The sequence below is a fragment of the Notechis scutatus genome, chromosome 10 (genome assembly GCF_049901735.1).
Source record: "Notechis scutatus isolate UNSWTSFEM ecotype Mainland chromosome 10, rNotScu1.2, whole genome shotgun sequence".
Lineage (NCBI taxonomy): Eukaryota > Metazoa > Chordata > Lepidosauria > Squamata > Elapidae > Notechis > Notechis scutatus.
This window is the reverse complement of record NC_142018.1, coordinates 5,227,190-5,247,492: the sequence shown is the minus strand read 5'-3', so window position 1 is coordinate 5,247,492 and position 20,303 is coordinate 5,227,190. Positions and strand designations below refer to the sequence as shown.

The 20,303-nt window shown below is 44.9% G+C and overlaps 1 protein-coding gene across 5 annotated transcripts in view; it reads left to right on the top strand.

Moving 5' to 3' along the window:
• The window catches only part of ATP7A (ATPase copper transporting alpha), a 36,197-nt gene that overhangs the window by 10,677 nt on the left and 5,217 nt on the right, over positions 1-20,303 (top strand). For 3 of the 5 annotated variants that reach the window (XM_087972005.1, XM_087972006.1, XM_087972007.1), the window contains exons 4-18: positions 202-945; positions 2,947-3,171; positions 3,971-4,134; positions 5,264-5,425; positions 5,957-6,033; positions 6,188-6,419; positions 7,251-7,484; positions 8,183-8,274; positions 8,702-8,829; positions 8,925-9,079; positions 9,620-9,754; positions 10,896-11,090; positions 11,231-11,413; positions 14,538-14,751; positions 16,824-16,982. In XM_087972005.1, the coding sequence (XP_087828131.1) occupies positions 202-945; positions 2,947-3,171; positions 3,971-4,134; positions 5,264-5,425; positions 5,957-6,033; positions 6,188-6,419; positions 7,251-7,484; positions 8,183-8,274; positions 8,702-8,829; positions 8,925-9,079; positions 9,620-9,754; positions 10,896-11,090; positions 11,231-11,413; positions 14,538-14,751; positions 16,824-16,982 (3,099 nt within the window). The remainder of the gene's footprint in view (positions 1-201; positions 946-2,946; positions 3,172-3,970; positions 4,135-5,263; positions 5,426-5,956; positions 6,034-6,187; positions 6,420-7,250; positions 7,485-8,182; positions 8,275-8,701; positions 8,830-8,924; positions 9,080-9,619; positions 9,755-10,895; positions 11,091-11,230; positions 11,414-14,537; positions 14,752-16,823; positions 16,983-20,303) is intronic. The other 2 variants (XM_087972008.1, XM_087972009.1) reach the window with 1 other exon arrangement.

The window sequence follows — 20,303 nt, the reverse complement described above, 5'->3', positions numbered from 1 at the left end:
CCCCCTCATGGTGGGCACGCCTCCACTCAGGACCACCCACTCCCAGAAAGCAGCAGCCTCTGAGCTAGGCATTGAGCCCCTCCTGATTTCCAGCTCCTCCAGTTAACCAGACTATTCACCTACAGGAAGCCTCTTCACGGATAAATATTTCACGGACTAGCAAGAGGGAACCGCACCAACCCTTTTTCACTTATCTTCCAGTTTCCCTGGATAACCAGGAAGCCATGGTCACTTACCAGCCTCACCTCATCACATCAGAAGAAATAAGGAAGCAAATAGAAGCAGCGGGATTCATCGCCTCCGAAAAGAAAATGCCGAAACCGCTGCAGCTGGGCTCCATTGACATCGAGCGGCTGAAGAGCAGCCACACCGGGCGCTCGGAAGGGCCCCCGCCAGAGAGTCTGGGAGGCAAGCCAGAGGGGAAGACCGTCGCCTTCCACGTGGATGGCATGCACTGCAACTCGTGTGTCTTCAACATCCAGAGCAGCCTCTTGGCGCTGCCTTCGGTGAGCAGCATCACGGTGTCGTTGCAAGAGAAGTCGGCTGTCGTCCAGTATAACCCCAGCCTCATCAGCCTCGGGGCGCTCAGGAGAGCGATTGAGGCCGTCTCCCCGGGGACTTTCAAGGCCTGCGTTTTGGACGCGCATGAAAAGGCCGAGCGCCTGAGCAACTCCAGATCTCCCCCGAAGCCGCCTCTCCCCGTAGCTGTCCACAGCATCGGGCCCCATCCCCTCACGCTGGTGACCGTCATCCGCATCGAAGGGATGACTTGCCACTCGTGCGTGCAGTCGATCGAGGGGCTCATTTCACAGAAACCGGGCGTGAAGTCGGTCTGTGTGTCGTTGCGGGACCGTAATGGGACTATTGAATATGACCCAACTCTGACCTCTCCGGCCGATTTAAAGGACTCAATTGAAGACATGGGCTTTGACGCAGCCGTAGCTGGTAAGTTATTCCTTAGATTTCAGGGAGGCTTGAGAACTCCAGCCATTTCTTTAGGTTCTTGGAGGGGCCGTTTTATGCGGGATAATGTGGTCATTTCCCTAACGGGACTGTTTTCAAAGGGAGGGGGGCTTGCAATGTAGGCACATGAGTTATGCTTCAAGGCGAGCAGTAGACTGAAGGAGGCGGTGGGCAAACAAGCAAGTGGAGAGGCGATGGCTGCTCCCCTCCAATCCTGCGCTTTCAGGTCGGTCAGTCCACCCAGAAGCTCATCCAGCCAATGGCAGGATTATTCCAGGAAGGATTGGTAACCAGTGTGCCTACTGTAAATACATTCGTGCTTTTTGCTTTTTTGTTTTGTTTTGTGTGGGGATTGGGGGATTTCAGGTGGTTTTCACAACTTTTGTAACGATCCCCCTGCAGGAGTAATCCTGCTCTGCTAGAGAGGGTTCCTGCCACATAGTGTTGCACTGACCGCGTCCAATTCATGTCACCTGCATTTTCCTTAAAATGAATTTAAAGATCAACCTTACACGTTACAACTTTCTGACTAGCAAGCGGCTGTTTCTTTCCCTTTTGAGCAGCCGGTGTGTCATCTCAGTCCACTGTAGGGAATTCACTCTTGGTGCCGTTAAGGGAAGCCGGATGGGAAAGGCGTAACAATAGGGACCTTCCGGTTGCCCTCTCCAGTTGTCCAGAGAATGACTTGCGTCCCCGTGACTTGCTCTGTTCTGCATGCCCTGCCTTATGACTAGACGTGGTGAAGTGGGATTGGTAACCTCCTTGCAGCTGTCTTAGAGCACCTGGTCATACTAGATTTTTTGTGGGGGGAGGGGAATGCAGAAAGTCTCCATATTTCAGTATCTTTTGAGAAAATGAAAACAAAAGGAATGTGGCAGCAAGTCCAGTTTCCTTGCTGTTTGCACTTTCCTTTTGCACCCTGACAAAACCTAACATTCCCAGGCAACATATTCCTCCAGAGCTTTTTTTCATTCTGCAATCCATGCTTAAGACAGTAGCCGGGGGGCCCTGGGCAGAGATGGGCATCTTTTGAAGCTCATGGGGGCACATTTGGAGTTTGGAGACATTCTTGAGACAAATCAGTGTGGGGTTGCAAAAAATCATCATCATCATCATGCACTCAGACTAGTGAGCCCCCAATTTAATGCCGCCTGTGCAAGGGAACCTTCCCGGCTGATTTTTCTCTAGTCTAGTTGCTCTCTCTCAGCCTAGCCTACCTGACTGGGTTGGTGCTATGGGAGAAAATTGCAGGAAGGGGACCTGTGGGAGAGGCCTTGAGTGTCTGGAGGAAAGACAGCGACGCATCTAACCGATCAATATAAAGGAGTCTTTCACAACATGATGACATGATAGGCTGGCCAGTTTCAAGGTTGCCCGGGTCTTTCTTTCCTAATCCTGCAGGGTGTCTGTTTATGGAGTACCCAGGCACACTTCTGGAAAAAGAGGAGGAGCATATCCTTCCCCATTATTTGTGTCCATTACTGTATTAAAATGGGGGCGCAACGGCTCAGTGGTTAGTCGCTGAGCTTGCCTCCTGCAGAGCTGACACTCTGTGTAACGGGGCGAGCTCCCGTTACTTGCCCCGGCTCCTGCCCACCTAGCAGCTTGAAAGCATGCAAATGCGAGTAGATTAATGGGTACCACTTGGGTGGGAAGATAACAGCGTTCTGTGTTCCTTGGCTTATAGTCATGCTGGCCAGATGACCATGGCAATGTTTTTGGACAAGGCCGGCTCCCTGGGCTAGGAAACTGAGATGAGCATCACCCCTAGGGCTGGACTTGACTGGACAAGGGAAATTCTTTACTTTTATCCACTGTGCTAGTTTTACTTTTTAATTAAAAGAAAAATTCTTTAAAAACTAAGGTCGGGTGGGGCAGGGAGCTTAAGCACCCAGAAAGATCCGCATATCTACTCCTGTCATGAGAATGCAGTTGGTTGAAGAGCTGGGACCTTGTTTGCTGATGATAATTTTCTGCTTCCAGTGCCGCCAAGCCCAGAGCCCATAGTGCTAATCAGGGAGCCTTCCCAGGAGAGGCTGGCTAAAACTCAAGAGAGCAAGCTGCCCAAAACAGTCGCTCACCCCAGCCTGTCGCCGGTTCCGAACAGACCAGGTTTGAAGACGCCGTCCAAATGCTACATTCAGATCACTGGTATGACCTGCGCTTCCTGTGTGGCCAACATTGAGAGGAACCTGAAGAGAGAAGATGGTAAGGAACCCTTCCATGAGCCTGACTAACATTTGCTGCCCCAGAATTTATGGCTGACGTTGACCAGATTCTCAGGTAAAGGCAGAAGGAGAGCTATTCTGATTGGGACTCCTGCTCAGGGTTGAGGCGGGGGCCCATGTGGGACAAGGAGAGGGAGTGTCCTGTCTCCCCCCTTGCAGGTGTTAACATTTGGTCTTTGGGTGGTGGATCTTGCCTGTTCCACTTGGACCGTAAGTCACCCTTTTCCCCTGAAGGTTGTCACTGATGCAGGCTAGCAATAGCCCTTGGACTTATAGGCCGCTTCCCAGGGTTTCCCGGCCCTCTCTATGCGGTTTACAGAGTCAGCCTCTTGCCCCCAATCATCTGGGTCCTCAGGATGCTCTAAACCAGGGGTGTCAAACTCACGTCGTCACGTGACGTATCAGGACCTTCCCCCCCCCTTCGCTAAACCGGGCCTGGGCGTGGCCAGCATGTGATGCATCCAGCCTGCGGGCCGGGAATTTGGCAGCCCTGTTCTAAACAGAGTTCAGAACTTTTACTATGCTAAGAGTTTTTTCAAATTTCATTTTCCACATTTGTGGGGAATAAAAGGAATCACTTGTAAAAGGAGTCCCACAAATCAAGGTTTTGGGCAGCAGCAGCGCCACAGCTCTGGGCCTGGGCCAAGAGATGTCCTAAGAAAATCAGTTTTATTCTGACGAAAATAGCAGCGTGGTGTGTTTATTCAGGACACTTGATTGTACAGCATACTGATTGTTTCCCTCCCTAAATGTTGCTAAGTGTGCTTCCCTCTTTCTAGGAATATGCTCTGTGCTTGTTGCCCTGATGGCTGGGAAGGCTGAAGTGAGATACGACCCTTCCGTCATCCAGCCCCCGACGGTAGCCGAGAGGATTAGAGAGCTGGGGTTTGGTGCTCTGGTGCTGGAGGATTACGATGAAGGCAACGGCATCTTGGAGCTGGTTGTAAGCAGATGGTTTCACTCTCAACACATATGCATCTGGCAGGTTTTTTTTTTATACCACGTATGAAAAGGATGGAAGCAGTTGGGTACCTGCAGTCTATCAGGGCTTCTGAAAAACGTGGAAGTCCTGTTGTTGTTCTATCTAAGTGAGACCCTATTGAAGTGGCAGGACCAGCCCTGTTACTCCACCTTCCCCTCTTGCTCCTCTTTAGGGGAACTTGGCCTGTCTTGGTGGACGTGTCCTTGAATGTAGGGACCATTGCCCTCAAAATTATAACTGAAAACCATTTCATTTTGCTGTCGTATCTATTTTTGCCTGTGTATCAAAAAGTTTGGGCATCTTTCTGTTACTCTTTCCAAGTTTCTAGTTCTAGTGGGATATTTATTTTCCCTTTCCTCAAACAGAAGTGTGCTTCTGTATATTTTCATTTGTTTGCTTTTTTCTCAGTTTTTTAGTTTTTCCCCTGTTGGTCAGGAAGGCAAAGAATACACTTTGCAGGATAGGGCTATGTGAAGGCTGGGAAACATAACTGCTAACTGAATGGGCAGGTGTTGAAATGCAGAGCAAGCAGCAGGCTTTCCCAACTCCCCTAGAGAGGAGGGTAGTTTGTCCTTTGGTGGACAGTTAAAATTCTTAATCATATCTATTTATTTCTCTTGTTTCTATTCTGCAGGGGTAGCAGGAGTGATTGTTTGTTTTGCTTGCTTCCCAACTTTATTACTTTTACAAACAATTCAAGATAGTAGCATATCCAGCATACTTTTTCCTCCTATTGTCCCCCCAACAACAACCCCTCTGGGAGGTGAGTTAGACTGAGAGCGAGTGACTGGCACCCCGATGGCTTTCATGGCTAAGACAGGACTAGAACTTACGGTCACCTGGTTTCTAATCTGGTGCCTTAACCACAAAACCAACTGTGGCTCTATTTACCAGTTTGAATAGCAGAACAAGTACAGAAGAATAACAAAAGCAAAGATAAGCTAGCATAAATCTTGAGCTAGGGTTAGGGGTTTTTTTAGGGAATTTATCCCCTTTCATCATGTTATTCTCCAATTCATTGTTTATCACGCAGGCAAAATTATCCTTTAAGAAACAATATTCTGCAAACAATTTTTTTCTCTCTTCACAGGTCAGAGGGATGACTTGTGCCTCGTGTGTTCATAAAATAGAATCTACCCTTATGAAAACAAAAGGGGTTTTGTATAGCTCAGTGGCCCTGGCAACCAACAAAGCCCACGTTAAGTACGACCCGGAGATCATTGGCCCTCGGGATATTATACAGATTATACAGGTAAGTATTTTTGCCAGTACAGTTTCTGTGAGCTTGCTATTTTTCGTTTTGTTTTATTATTTTCTAGATTTATTTTTTTCCACAAATGTCATTTTAACTAAGTAGAGGAAACTCTGTGAAAGAAGAGGCTGAATATGGACGCTGATTTGAAGTTGGAATTTTCTGATCCCACTATGTGGATATAACAAAATGCCAAACTTAAGACTGAAACTTAGGTTCTCTGTTTGGTTTATGTTCTTATTCTCCCACCCACCACCTCTCTACCCCTTATATTTTCTTACTTCTTATATCTGTTGGTTTAGGCTCTAAGCTGTTGTCAGTGTTAATTTATCCTTGTTAATTTGTATCATTCAGTCTAAAGCAACAAGTTTTTGGACAATGGTTGTTGTTAAAAAAATATGCAGAAATGTCTAAACTTATAAAACATCTCTGAAAAAGAGTCAGTTTCCCTTTGTTGGTAGTAAATGTCTTACTGGTTTTTAGATAAGATCTGTGTGGAAATGTGCATATTCACATTATGTCTCTTTCCAGAATCTAGGATTTAATGCTACATTGGTAAAGAAAGACCGATCTGCTAGCCACTTAGACCACAAGCAGGAAATAAGACAGTGAGTCCTTTTTTGTGTTTATTTGTACCTTTGCAGTATTTCCTGGAACGTGGTCGTCCGTCCCCCCCCAATAACTATATACTGTCTTTCAAAGCTTTACCTAACTTAAGTTATGATGGTTTATTCAATATTATCTCGTCCGCTTATTATTTAGGTGGAAACAGTCCTTCCTCGTGAGCCTCATTTTCTGCATCCCTGTAATGGGGCTCATGATCTACATGATGGTGATGGAGAGTCACATGTCGGCCATGCAGGAGGCTTCTAACTGGACTCTAGAAGAAATAGAAATAGAAGTTCACCACCCATCCATGTTTCTGGAGCAGCAGATTCTTCCCGGACTGTCTGTGATGAATTTGCTCTCCTTTTTATTGTGTGTTCCTGTTCAGGCAAGTAGAAAGAGGTGGCCTGAGTCACTCAGATGGCAGAACATAAGCATCACGCCCCACTTCCCTTTAGGGTTAGGGCTAAGGATTAATTGCGGTGCTTAATCGGGAAACACTGACTCAGTCTCTTTGGGAGAGTAAAATGTAGAGTGTACCTCTTTAGTGCTTAGGTAAAGCATGTGAATTGTATAGATTGTCACCAGAAAGTGCCAAGGGTCCAGTAGGCATCTTCCTTTAACAGTTGACTCCACTCTTTCGCTGCTCCCATCAAAAGACTAACCTCGAGGTTCATCTATTGAAATAGTTTTCCTTTTCTGTCCCTTTGGAAGAAAGCCAAGAGTAATATTTTTATCTTGGCATTTCGAGCACCTCTGTCAACTTTTTTGTTATTCTCAGTATCATTTTCCCTGGACATACAGACTTTGCTTCCAGGTGAAAAACCTCTAGCACTACTAAACAAAATGCATTTCACAATTATTCTGACTTTTCTTCCTGAACCGAACATTTGGTGGTGGTGGAGGGGGAGGGAAAGGAAAGGAAAGGAAAGGATGGAAGAGGCAAAGGAGAAGGTGGAAAATAAGGGCGGCCCTGTTAGACTTTGCCAGTGAGGCAGAGCAGCCGCAAAGAAAGAGGTTCCCCTGGAAGTCCCTAGCTGCTCTGCTGGATGCCCCCTGGGAAGCTGCTGCCTTGCCTGTCAAGTCCAGGGTGGATGGGAGGGGGTGCCTCCTTGAGATGCCCATGCGAAGGGGGGAGTTTTCTCTTGAAATGCGACAATGAGCAACCGTTTCTATGTTTTAGTATTACTTACCCTGCTGACCTTTGCCCTTCTTACAGTTCTTCGGAGGCTGGCACTTCTACATTCAAGCCTACAAAGCCCTGAAGCACAAAGCAGCCAATATGGACGTGCTGATTGTCCTGGCCACGACCATCGCCTTTGTCTACTCCTTTGTGGTTCTTCTGGTTGCAATGGCTGAGCAGGCAGTGGCCAATCCGGTGACTTTCTTTGACACACCGCCGATGCTCTTTGTGTTCATCTCGTTGGGCCGCTGGTTGGAGCACGTGGCCAAGGTCAGGGCAGAAGGGCTCTTCCTCCGGTTCGAGGGGAAACCTGGGTGGAGGGAAACCATGCTTTCAAATTACCTGCCATGTTCTCTGCTTACCTGGGTCTAACTACAGTTTGGGTGTTATTAATAAACGTGCTTCAATTGAAGACATATAACAATAATATAGTACTACACACACACACACACACCAATGATAAACATCACAACGCTGGCTGCCTCCCTCTCCTGCACCCCTTCTGCCTTCTTGAAGAAGGCCTGGAAGAGAGCTCAGTGGCATTTGTGTGCATTCAAGCGACTCACAACTGGTCTCCCATCAAGCTGGAAGGGAAGGGAAACTAGGGAGCAGCAGGGAGGCGAAGGATCAGTCCATTGCACCGGCTGCCGTCTTCTAAAAACTTTAGCCCTCAAATTTGCTCAAGCTGCAGGCCTGGAGGTTAATTAAAGTTTTTTTAATCTACCAGTGACTGGCATTACAAACTGTTAATAAGCAAATGTATTTCAAACAAATGTCACACACACCCAAAAACCGATGCCAAATGAAAGGAAAGATTATGCTTTCCTTGGAACTTCGATTTTCTCTTTCCTTGCTAGCTTGTGAGGAAAGTCTCTTGCTTAAGGACTTCTTGCTTAGCCTGTGATGTTGATGCTTGCAATGCATTTCTATGGTGCTTTGAATGTAAAACACTTTTCAATCCTTTTTAGGGGAAAACATCAGAGGCCCTTGCGAAGCTAATTTCACTACAAGCAACAGAAGCAACCATTGTTACTTTAGGTCCAGATAATATTCTCATGAGGTATTTCCAGTTCTGTGGTGGCTTTTTAATGAAATATTTATATGCTACAGTGCTTCGTCCCCTGTAATTTTCTTGTAGTCTTTATTTGTGTATTGCACCACTGCAGGTAACATTCTGCCTGTGCAGTTCAATGTAAAAATGTAAACGAGGCAAGAGTAGCAGCTTGACATGAATTTGCATACAAACTCCCCAAAATATAATTTCAGCTGGGGATTTCTTTACATTACTCTAGCCTCCTGCAGATGAAGAAGGCTTTGAACAGGAATTTAAAAGAAAAGAGCATTCTGTTGTGCAGGATTTAATAATCTGAAATGCTACATAAGTGTCAGCTCACGACAGCCGAAAGATGCAAAGCAAAAGGAGAAAATCTTGAAGGCTGTCAATAAGCTTCTGTCGCTGAGTCTTGAATGTTCTGGCTTCTCTGCAGCGAAGAACAAGTGGATGTCGAACTAGTTCAGCGGGGTGACGTTGTGAAGGTGGTCCCAGGCGGCAAGTTCCCCGTGGATGGCCGAGTGATTGAAGGACACTCGATGGTAGACGAATCGCTCATCACAGGCAAGCCGGGATGGGTTTTCCATGGGCCCTAGGCTCCGGGCTGCGGGGAAGAAGTTGTCAAAGAGTGGCCTCCCTTTTGTTTCTGATCTGTGTAGGTGAAGCAATGCCCGTGACCAAAAAACCTGGAAGTTCAGTCATAGCTGGTTCAATAAATCAGAATGGATCCCTGTTGATCTCAGCAACCCATGTTGGGTCTGACACTACCCTCTGCCAGATCGTAAAGCTTGTGGAAGAAGCTCAGACATCAAAGGTATTTAGGCTACAAAACATGCTGTATAGTGCAGTGTTGGTGTGGTGTCGGCGGTTTCCGGTTCAATGTGTGGAGGGTGAAGGATGTGTGCTTGTGTTTATTTTCATGGTCATGGTCAAGATGTGCACTGAAGATGGTGTTTGATTTCGTTGTACGAGGTGCAGTGACAATAAAGTAAACCAATAATAACCAATAATAACTAATAACTAACACGTTTAGGTTGCTCTCCTGTTCGGTAGCCGTGATTCAAGAAAGCAAATTGGTAGCTTAAAGTTAGCTGCAGTATATGGTTATGTAATATGCCGAACTGGCCTATCCAGTGAGATTTCAGCAAAATTCTCTGTCTCCTTGGGTTTGTTTGTTTGTTTGTTTGTTTTTTTGGGGGGGGGCTGCCAATAATTATAGCACCAGTAAATACGCTTCTCGCTAAAAATCGTGTATATTATTTATTTACAAAGGCTGAAACCAAAAACCAGCTCAGCCTCAAAAAAGACTTCTAGAATTAATGTTGCTTCTTTTTCTCTCCTTCACTTGCTTTAGGCACCAATTCAGCAGTTTGCTGACAAACTGAGTGGCTATTTTGTTCCTTTCATTGTTGGTGTTTCTGTGATTACACTTCTTGCTTGGATTGTGATTGGCTTTGTCAATTTTGAAGTGGTGGAAACCTATTTTCTTGTAAGTCTCTTTCCTTTCCTTTTTAATTTTTGTAAAGAAATGACCTGCAAAATCTAATTAACCAAAAGGTTTGCTTTCTTAACTATAGTTCATATTCCCTATATTATGTAAGATAGATTAATTTGAATTTAAATAGCAAAAAGAATAAGAAATATGATTCAGATGCATTGCTTGACATAGTGATGTTTTTAAAAGGTTGCTTTGCCTGCATTACTTACATTTACATTTTTGCTGATTTTTGCCTAATATTTAAACGTGATTTATGATTATCTTCTAAATACTAATAATCCCTGATAAAGACCCCTCAAGATGTGACTGGAAGGCACCAGCTTAAAAGGAGTCAAGAAGATAAACGATCTGTGCTTGCCCAAAGGGACTCTGGTTCTATAGGTCTCTCAGAGTGGGGAAAGGGCCATTTGGAGCATCAGGGGATCACCTGCTTCGTGAAGAATAAATTGTGTAGAGAGGCGATGAAAGTTCACACTTCCTGTAATATTTTGTAATGCTGGATCACAACATTTTAGTTGTATTCATGGTGGTTAGTGATATGCTTATCATTGTACCCTCCTTTATGTTACAGCAAGAGGTTGAAATGTATTCCTTGAGTGTTTGTCTTTGCTGGCAATTGGTGTCTGACTCTAGCTGGACGTTTTAGCGGCCGTTCATAGGGTCAGGTGCTCCCAGGCCACATTGGTCCTCATAGGCCTTTGCTGTAGGGGAGGTGGCAGAGTCCTCTGCCCCATCTTCTACCAGACAAAATCAAGGCGGAGTTATTTTGAATTTGTTTTCCCACGCTTTCCTCTTTCTGTGTTGATGTTACTTCTCCCTATATTGTTTGATAACCTTCTACCCACTTCCCGTGGTGAGAACTGCACTCTTTCACACATAATACAGCTAATGTATAAAATCAAGATGACTAGATTCACACTTTACACAATTCTGGTCAATTGAATAAATTGTGGCTGGGTTAATGCAAAATGCTAAGCTATACCCCCCATTTTATTGCCACAACCGATGAGTTCCCATATTATATCAACTTGAATCCAAAAAAAAACCACATTTAGGGCAGTGCGTGACCTCATCACACTGAGACTTTCCTTAAAACAGGTGCCCATCCAGTCCTCTCTCTGTGTGCCAACAGGGCTACAATAAGAGCATTTCCAACGCAGAGGTCGTGATCCGCTTTGCTTTTCAAGCCTCCATCACCGTGCTGTGTATCGCCTGCCCTTGTTCCTTGGGGCTGGCAACTCCAACGGCTGTGATGGTGGGAACTGGCGTAGGAGCACAGAATGGCATCTTGATCAAAGGCGGAGAACCACTGGAGATGGCGCACAAGGTGAGACAAGGGAGGGTCCTGTTTGGTCGAGGGGCAAAGGCAAAAAGATCCCGCATCTTATCCTGTGTCCGAGAACGCTTTGAAACCGTTTGCTGTCGTTTACAACTCTAAAGTACGGTGGGCATATGGGTGTTTTGCAGGTTAAAGTTGTGATGTTTGATAAAACAGGAACCATCACCCATGGAACTCCCATGGTGGTGCAGATGAAGATGCTAGTGGAGAGCAACCGGATTCCCCGTAAGAAAGTCTTGGCGCTGGTGGGGACAGCGGAGAGCCACAGTGAGCACCCTTTAGGAGCAGCAATCACCAAGTACTGCAAACAGGTAGAAGAGCAAATCGCAGAACATCGAATCATTGGGCTGGAAGGGAACTCGGAGGTCTTCTAGTCTAACCTCCTGCTCAAGGCAGGAGACCTGATACCATCTCGGTAAAATGGTTGCCCAGTCTGTTTTGGGAAACCTCCAGTGATGGAACACTCAGCTCTGGGAGTCAAGTATTCTATTGATTAACTCTTCTCACTGTCAGAACATTTCTCACTAGTTCTAGGTTGGATCTCTCTGTAATGATCTTCCACCCATTCCCTCTTGCCCTGCCCTCTGGTCCTTTGGAGAATAGGTCACCCCATCCTTCTCTGTCAGAAGCCCCTCAAGTACCGGAAGGAAGACAGTTATCATGTCCCACCGAATTCTTCTCTTTGATAGGCTAGAGATACCTACCTAGGTCCTCCACCATTTGTCACAAGGTTTAGCCTTCGGATCCTTTATCGCCTTTATTGCTCTTCTCTCACACTTTTTAGGGTCTCGGTGTCTTTTTTTATATCATTGTGACCAGAACTGTGTGCAATATTCAAGTGTAGCCTCACCAGTGCATTATAAAGTGGCATTGCCACTTCTCATGATTTGATGCAATCCCTGTGTTGGTGCAGCCCAGGATTGCATTGTCTTTTGGGGCAGTTGCAGAACATTGCTGGCTCATACTGAAAGGCTGGTCCACCAGGGCTCCTAGATCTATCTCACAGTTGCTCCTATTGAGCCAGGCACCACCTATTTTGTACCTGTGCATTTGGACCTTGCTTTTCTCCGCTATTGCGACCATGATGTGTTTTCTGCACACCTCAGCTAGCTGATTAGCAAAGAGTTCAATCATTTCCTCTGGGTGGCCTGTAGTGCACACCTATAGCAAAGTCATTCCTTTTTCCTTTTAATATTTACCCAAATACTTTGAAAAAAAAGGCTTTCACTCTTAGTGTTGTGTATTTCTGTGGTAGGGTAGCAATTTCTTCCATGTAATGTAACCTCCCTACCATCTCTTTTGTTGGGTCTGTTTCTTTTGAAGAATTTATTATTTATTTTACATGGCCGCCCAACTCACTTTCAGTGACATGGATATAGCTCAACAAAGATAAAAGCCCAATATAAAAAACCAGTAAAAAGCAATACTTCCCCCCCCCCAAATTACCTGGCAACAATAATCGGTCAGTCAAACAAACCCGCTTGATGAGCCCCATCCCGCTCTGGGTTCCTGAAGCCCTTTGGCAAAATCGGGACTTCAAAGAGGGTCCAAGTGGGGAGCAGCCTGATCTCTGCAGGGATGAAGATCGTGGCCCCATCAGAGGCCAGTTTGGAAGAGGAGGAGGAGGAGGAGGAAGTGGCAGCGTCTGACGAGATCCCCGTCTCCCTTGGCCTGTGTGGAGAGGCCAGGGGCTGAGGAGGATGCTCTCCCAGGCCCCTCAGGATTGGGGGAGGGGGTCGACCGGACAGGGAGCTGCCTGCCCCTCACAGTCCCAGGGGAGGATCGGTGGCTGACCGGCAGTGGTGCCCGATGGGCAGCGGATCCCCTCTGAGGAGGAACCGCTGCCTCCCCCGCTCGACAGAAGGGCTGCAAGGCTTCCAGGAAGGAGGTCGCCCCCCCTCCTCACAAGGCACACCTGGAGTGGAGGGACTTAAGGAAAAGCCTGAGGTGGTGGTGGGGCAGTTAGTCAGGCACAAGTGTTAGTTTTGGCTTACGCTGATAGTCCTTTGGCGCTGATTTCAGGCTCTTCGCTGTATCATTTTTCCCAACATGGAAGGTGAGGAAGGGATAATAATCGATGGGCTTGATTATTTTATTGAGCTTCTCTGACGTATCTTTGATCTTTACACCTTGAGAGTCAACCCTTGATGTAGGTTGCCCGGTCTACAAATGGCTGGTTCTGTTCCTCTGAGAAGCGAGTCACCCATCAGCCCCTTTTTTTTTCTCTTTGTGACAGTCTGAGCCACTTTTCTTCCAAGGCAGGATGTGAAATTGTTCAACTCCAGTGGTCCCCAACCTTTGCTGTTTGGCGGCCCAGCTGGGGTGGGGCGGTGACAGAGAGGAGAGCTGGGCTGCACGAGCAACAGGCTGGCGTGCACATGTGCAAGTGCCTACCAGCCTGCACTCACACACAAGCTGAGCTGTGCACGCTCCAGCCAGCCGCTTGCATGGACCAATTCAGCCTGGGGTTGGGGACCCCTTCTCCAAACCTTCTGCTATCTCCTTTAGCAACCCAATGAGTTTGCATTTGGTGCAGATCTTTTGTGATGTTAGAAATTCTCTTCACCAACATGCCCTGGTGAACCGTTTCCATCACCTCTTGCTGGAATAGCACTTCTGTGCTCCTAAACAGAGGGATGCTGAGATCTAGTACATTGTGGATAACTGCTAAGATAAGTCAGAGTGAATAATAGTTCACCGTTACACAGAAACTTTGCCTGTCTAGGAGAATTGCAGATTTGAACTCTTTTCTCTCTTCTTCCATTGTAAATGAATTCAGATCCTATTCAGGAGTGTGATGACTGGCAGATCTTGAGTCATTCTCCCATTTTCTTATTCTTAGCCTAACTCACTCCTCAGGAGTGATAAGAGCATGCAGGACGTAAAATGAGATTACAATGTGCTACCTTTGCTCCTTGGAAAAAAGATGAGTTCAAATATAAGTAAAGCACAGGCAGAATATACAACAGCTGGACTTGGCTAGTGAAGTATTCAGATACGTTGGGCATATACTTCAAAATTGCCTGCAGATGACCGAGGTCTTCATTCCTCACATCCTCCAGATTTGGGAAAGCTTCTTATTGCTTCAAACACCCCTATATTTTATTCCCACGTCTTATATTGGAGTCGTGGTAGTGCAATGGTTGGAATGCAGTATTGCAAGCTAATTCTGCCAGCAGTTCAAGTCTCACCAGCTCAAGGTTGACTCAGTCTTCCATACTTCCCAGTCCATAAAATGAGGAGGGCACAGATTGTTGGGGGCAATAGGCTGACTCTGTAAACCGCTTAGAGAGGCCTGTAAAGCCGTATGAGGTGGTATATAAGTCTAAGGTCTGTTGCTAATGCTGTTGGAATCGGGATTTGGAACTCTTGTTCCAGATGATGGTCCTGTTTTTGCCCAGGTGACTTTGTTGTGTGGTCCTTTCGTTTCTCTAGGAATTGGACTCAGATACCCTTGGGGCATGCACTGATTTCCAGGTGGTGCCCGGCTGTGGTATTAGCTGTAAAGTTACCAATATTGAAGCCTTACTCCGTAGCAAGAGTGAAACTGTGGAAGAGACCAATGTCAGGAACGCTGCTCTCCTGAGCATGGATGAGAAGGCTGACCCACTCATGCAGCCAGCTTTGATCATCAATGAGCAGGTGCCAGGTGAGTGCACGTGGGACAGGTGTGTCTTGTAAATGGAAGCTTGTGTTCCTGGCAGGGGGTTTGGCTTCTGGAGAGAGGAGGGGGCCCAAAACCCAACAAGTTCCATTCTCTGGATTGGCATGTTATTGTGCCTTGTAAGACAACTGTGTGGTAATACTTCCTCATTCAGTCTCCGTTAATTCACAGCTAAATACAACCATGTGAATAAAATGCTCCTTGGTTGCCCCAACAGGAAGATGCCTAGTGGGTAGGGATATCCATTGCTACAGAGAGATTCTGCTTTCCAGTTGGCACAAGTTACATTATGATGTCCATTAAATAGCCTGCTTTATGTCATTGGAGGACAAGAGTTTGTAAAGGAAGCCTGGGATCCTCTTTTTGGGGATGGTGTTGACAGTCCTTTTTGAAGACCCAGAAAGCAAAGGACAGTTGGGCAGGATGATCTTGTAGCTTTCCCTGGGCTTTATTGGCCCACCTGGGATGTTCTGAGAATGGAATCTGGTCTAGATGCATTTGCTTTGGGCTTCAAAGAAGCCACCATTTCCCAATTCACATGCAGGGGAAAGTAAGGTGTGTTCAGCCCTGTGGCAAAGCGGAGAAATGCACAATCCCCAGCCCCCAGGGCTCTTTTGTTTGAATTTTAAATGATGATCCAAGCTATTGTCTTCCTTACCACCTTCCTGAGACTCCTTTATTCTGTGACCATTGAAGCAAATGCAATTGACTTTGCACAATAAGTTGTTCAAGAGCTCCCAGGGGCTTTCATTTCTGCAGATGGAAGGGACAGCTGATTTTTCCGGAATACATGGAAACAGAATTAAGCATAAGATGACATGACTTACAGCTTAAAACACTCCAACTAGGGTCTCACGTTGATTTTGATTTTTGTTCACTGGCTCTAAGCATATTTATGGGCAATCATGTAATCAGGTCTCATTCATCCCTTAGCTAGAAGTGAATAAAGATTCTTGCAAACTTGCCATTCGTGAGCAGTGCCATTTATTATTAAATAAATCTCCGTAGGAGTTTGGGAGCATCTTTTCCAACTAACAAATATTATTTAAAAAGCAGAAGCTTTTGTGAGCTGCCGCTTCCTTGGTTAGAGGGAATGGCTAGACTGATGTACAGTTGAAATTAGGATGAGATGGGCAGCAGAAAGGGAGAAAATGGTTCGATTATGAAGATTCAGGACGCATGTGAGACAGATTGCCTGGTCCCTTATCAATTAATTGCCGATGGACTCCTAATAACCAGGCCACACACACACACACACACACTTTCGGCCTCCACATAAGGAGGGGACTCCCCGAGGCTAAGCTCCAGGTTTCTCCTGCCGCTTCCAAGCTGAGAAGGATCCCTCCCTGGGTGGTGGTGCTGAGCCCAGAAAAGCTGGAGCTCTGACCTGCACAGACAGGCTGGTTATTAGGAGCCCGTCTTCCTCAGCACTCTTTGGGTCTGTGCATTTGGTCTCCCCCCCTTTCCCCCGCCCCATGCCAAAGGAGAGCCAGCCGGGCCTCTCCTTCCCTCTGCTCCCTTCCCACCACTCAATCCTACCGCGGGACAGAGGAGAGAGCATGCTGGAAACGTGTGTTGGCGTTTCCAATGCACTTTTCTCTGGCGCTCGCCCGCAGTTCTTCACGTCCCTCCAGGCCTGGCTTGCTGAGGGGGAGAGCAGCCCTGACGTCTCTGCTGCTGCCCCCCCCCCCAGGAAAAGAAAGTGATCAGAAACAGCTCTCGCTGGGGCGAAAGAGCGGAGATTGGAAGGCAGAGGCAACAGAAAGCAGCGCTTTTTCAAAGGCGGCAGCTTCCGTCTTCCCTTGCCTGTGCCTTCCTCGATCTCAGCTCTTTCGCCCCCGCGAGAGCTGTTTCTGCTCGCTTTTCCTGTGCTTTCCCCAACAACCATTAATCCAGGATGGAATCCTGGGTTCCTTCCAGCCCTATGATACTAAATCCCATAACCTTTAATAACCTGAAAGGGTGCAACATGCTCCAGATTCTTGGCTGCCTTTGACTAACACTGTTGTTAGTGTTAAATTGTTCCTCTTTTTTTTTTTTTTTTTGGATAATGGAAGTTTTCCTTTCAGACACGTGGATGTCTCACAAATATTCGGTTCTCATTGGAAACCGAGAGTGGATGTCTAGGAACGGCCTCCTTCTCAAGAGTGATATTGATGAAGCCATGACTGAGCATGAGCACCGAGGCCGCACGGCGGTTCTTATAGCTGTGGATGGTAAGTTTGAGGATTTGGATAGTCAGTATTTTAATTTGAAAAGGCCGAAAGGGGAGCAGGGGAAAAGGACGTGTAACTGGGTGTGTTGAAACAGTTCGGCAGGATAAAAATGTTTATTGATTGGAGGGGGGCTGGGCGGAGAGATTATTGACAAAGATGGACCTCAACAATTCTAAATAATGAATAAAACTCCAGAGTATTTCCAAATGGCTATTTAGGAGTATTTATTGCATTTACAATAAACATAAATGCACAATCATTTGGCAGTCTCAACTTTGTTAACCATTGTCATTGACTATTTCTCTCTTAAATAATGCAAATATATACATACATATACATATACATATACACATACATACATACATACATACATACATGGTATTCAGCTTTGTTCGGGTATTTTCCCACGTCATTGTAGTTGTGCTTTTAAAGTTGTAGCAACATTTCGGCAGAATCTCATCTGCCATCATCAGGCTTCTGTATTGTGTTCGTCTGTGAGTCAGACTTTCACAGCCGTTTCTGTTTTAAATTTGGGGCTAGCCTACTGCTGTGCCAGAATGGTTTTTTCTTCATCCTGATTGGTTGGGAGTCTTGGTCTGTGTTTATTGGTCTTGGAGTTTGCTGTGTTCTGCTTGATTGGTGTTTCTAATATCTTCTGTCTGTTTTGTAGCTTTTTTTGTCTTGATTGGCTGGCAACATTGTGTTCCTGTATTGGAGGCGTTTAGTGCGGCTTGGCTCCGAGTAAACGGACGGCTGTCATTTGTTAGGAAGCTAGGTTTCATCTGGGTGCCTGGTTGGGGTGTGTTTGAGCTGGAGGTATCAGGGGGGATCTGTTTGTGCCCAGGTGTTTGCCTGGCTTGTGGTGTGGAGATTTTTTTCAATCTCTATGGCTTCTCTGATAATTCTGTGGCTGGGGTTTTCTATAGTGGCTAGGGTTTTGGTGCCATTGAAGTCCATGCTATGACCTGTTGCTTTCATGTGTTGGACTAGTGAGGAAGTGTGTTCCAGCTTTTTTACTGCATTTTTGTGTTCATCCAGGCGGGTACTTATTCTTCTATTGATCTGTCCAATGTATGTGGCAGGGCATGATGCACAGGGGACTTCATATATGCCTTGGTTTTCCAGGTCAATTTTATCTTTGGGGTTTCTTAGGATGGCTGCTATTTTTCTGTCTGTTTTGAAGGCAGTCTTTTTTTTTTTAAATAAAGTTTTAATTGGGTTTTCACACATACAAAATACAAGTAAAACATCTTTTTTGAAAATAGCATGGTCCCAGGTTGAACTTCTTTATACAGACACAAAACTCAATTTCATGCTCCTTTTTGTATTCTATTCCATATCTTATACTATTTTACATTTTCTATATAGTTTTTCCACTCTTTTAATTTTCTCAATTTTATTTTGATTATCTCATCTCAATTCAAATCATTATATTTATACTTTTGTCTGTTCTGTTTCAATTTCATATTATCTTTTCTCATTAAACAAATTTTCTTCTGTAGTTACTAATTGGAGTATGACACCTTTATATCTTTTAATTACATCCATTCAACTCTTATTTAAACTTCAATATATACCTTAAGTTTATGACCTTCAATATAATACATAATACATAACTTCCAATCGAATTCTGCTTGGTACATTCTTATAATACACACTATATTCTTTTTTTAAAAAAGAAAGAAAGATTGTAAATATATGTAATTATAAACCCTCATTCCATTCCAGTTCAGTTCTAACATTAATAATCATTAAAATCTTAACATCTTTTAACACTTCTTTTCAATTAAATATCATACTTCCTTAAAAACACATATAATCTCCATAATTAATTTTTCCCTTATTTCTCTTCACATATGTTTTATAAATCATTAAATATACCTTTTGTTACATTTATTTATTGACAAGCATTCCACTGAATTACGGTAGCTATTTTATCAGACATTTTAATCACACATTGTTTCATATTTTCTAAAATTATTTCTGTTTCTAATATAACCATACTATCTTATGTACCTTTGCAGAATCCCTTTTTCCATTAAGTTTTCACCCATTATCTCTAAATAGGCCGTTTCTCTATATTTGCTTCTGTCCTTTATAACTTCTTTTCCTTTCTTTCTTCCCTCTCATCTTCTCCCTCCCCTTTTTACCCCCTTGTCTCTCTAGTTCTAATTCTCTCTTCTGCATTTCCCTCTTCTGTTGCTTTCTGATTTTATACTTATTTTTCACTATTTTTTGGGGGGGGGTGAGTTGTTTTTCCCAATCTTAAACTTTCCATTCTCTTTCTCCCCTTTCCTTTTTTCCCCCATCTAAGATTACTTGTTCATTAAAGATGGCTTCTTCTTTGTCGCAATCTTCTTGTTCTGCAGGCATTTCTTGTTGTTTCTCATAATTCCAAATCTCCATTTCTAAAAACTGAAATACGAAGCCAAAAGAACCTCTCCCTTCTTGTGCATCTTCTTTGTACTTTTTAAGTTCCATTTTCAGTTCTTCTAAAAGTGGCGCCATTTTAAACAGTTTTAAACAACCACCCGATTGATTTTAGTCATTCAAAACAATAACCAAGAATCCAGAAATCATCAAGTAATCCAGATAGTCCCGAGTTATATCTTCTTATTTCTTTTTCGACTTTCTCTTCCTGGGGTTTTTGTTGCAATATTTTGGTTAGAATGTATCTTTTGGAAGTCTTGTTGAGATTTTGCTATAAGTTCTTTTTTAATTCCAGGCAGTCTCCTCCCTTCCAGATCCTACCCTTTTATTCTTTTTCTCTCCTTTTCTGTTTTCAAAAGCTTTTAATTATCCAGAAATCTTTATTATCCCTTTGACTTTTTATTTTCAGCATTAAATGCCTTTTGATGTCAAAGTGGTTTTTTTTTCAATTTCTTGCTTAAGTCTCTTAGCTGTCAGTATAGGAAAAGGAGGGGGAAAAAACCCAAATCTTTTCCCTTTTCTCTCTCCTTCGCAGCTTAAAAATCTTCTTAGGGAACAATGTTATTGTTTTTTAACAGTTTCAATTCCAGGGTACCTTATTTGTTGCTTTTGCTGTTTGACCCGGTCAACCAAAACTTTCTCTTCTTATCTTCCTCCTGCACATTCTTTTCCAGTCGAGTTCTTCTTTGTGGTGGCCATTTCTGACCACCGCTACAACCGCCTTCGGGAAAGGGAGTAATGGCCAACTGGGGAGGAGAGATGTGGCTCTCCTCACCTCTGCAGGCAGTCTCCCCCCTTTTCACCACCTCTACGGGGTGGCTTAGCCCTGAAACCAGCCGGCTCGGGGCACTCCAGTGGCAAGCACGAATCGAAGCCTCGCAGAGATGTGAT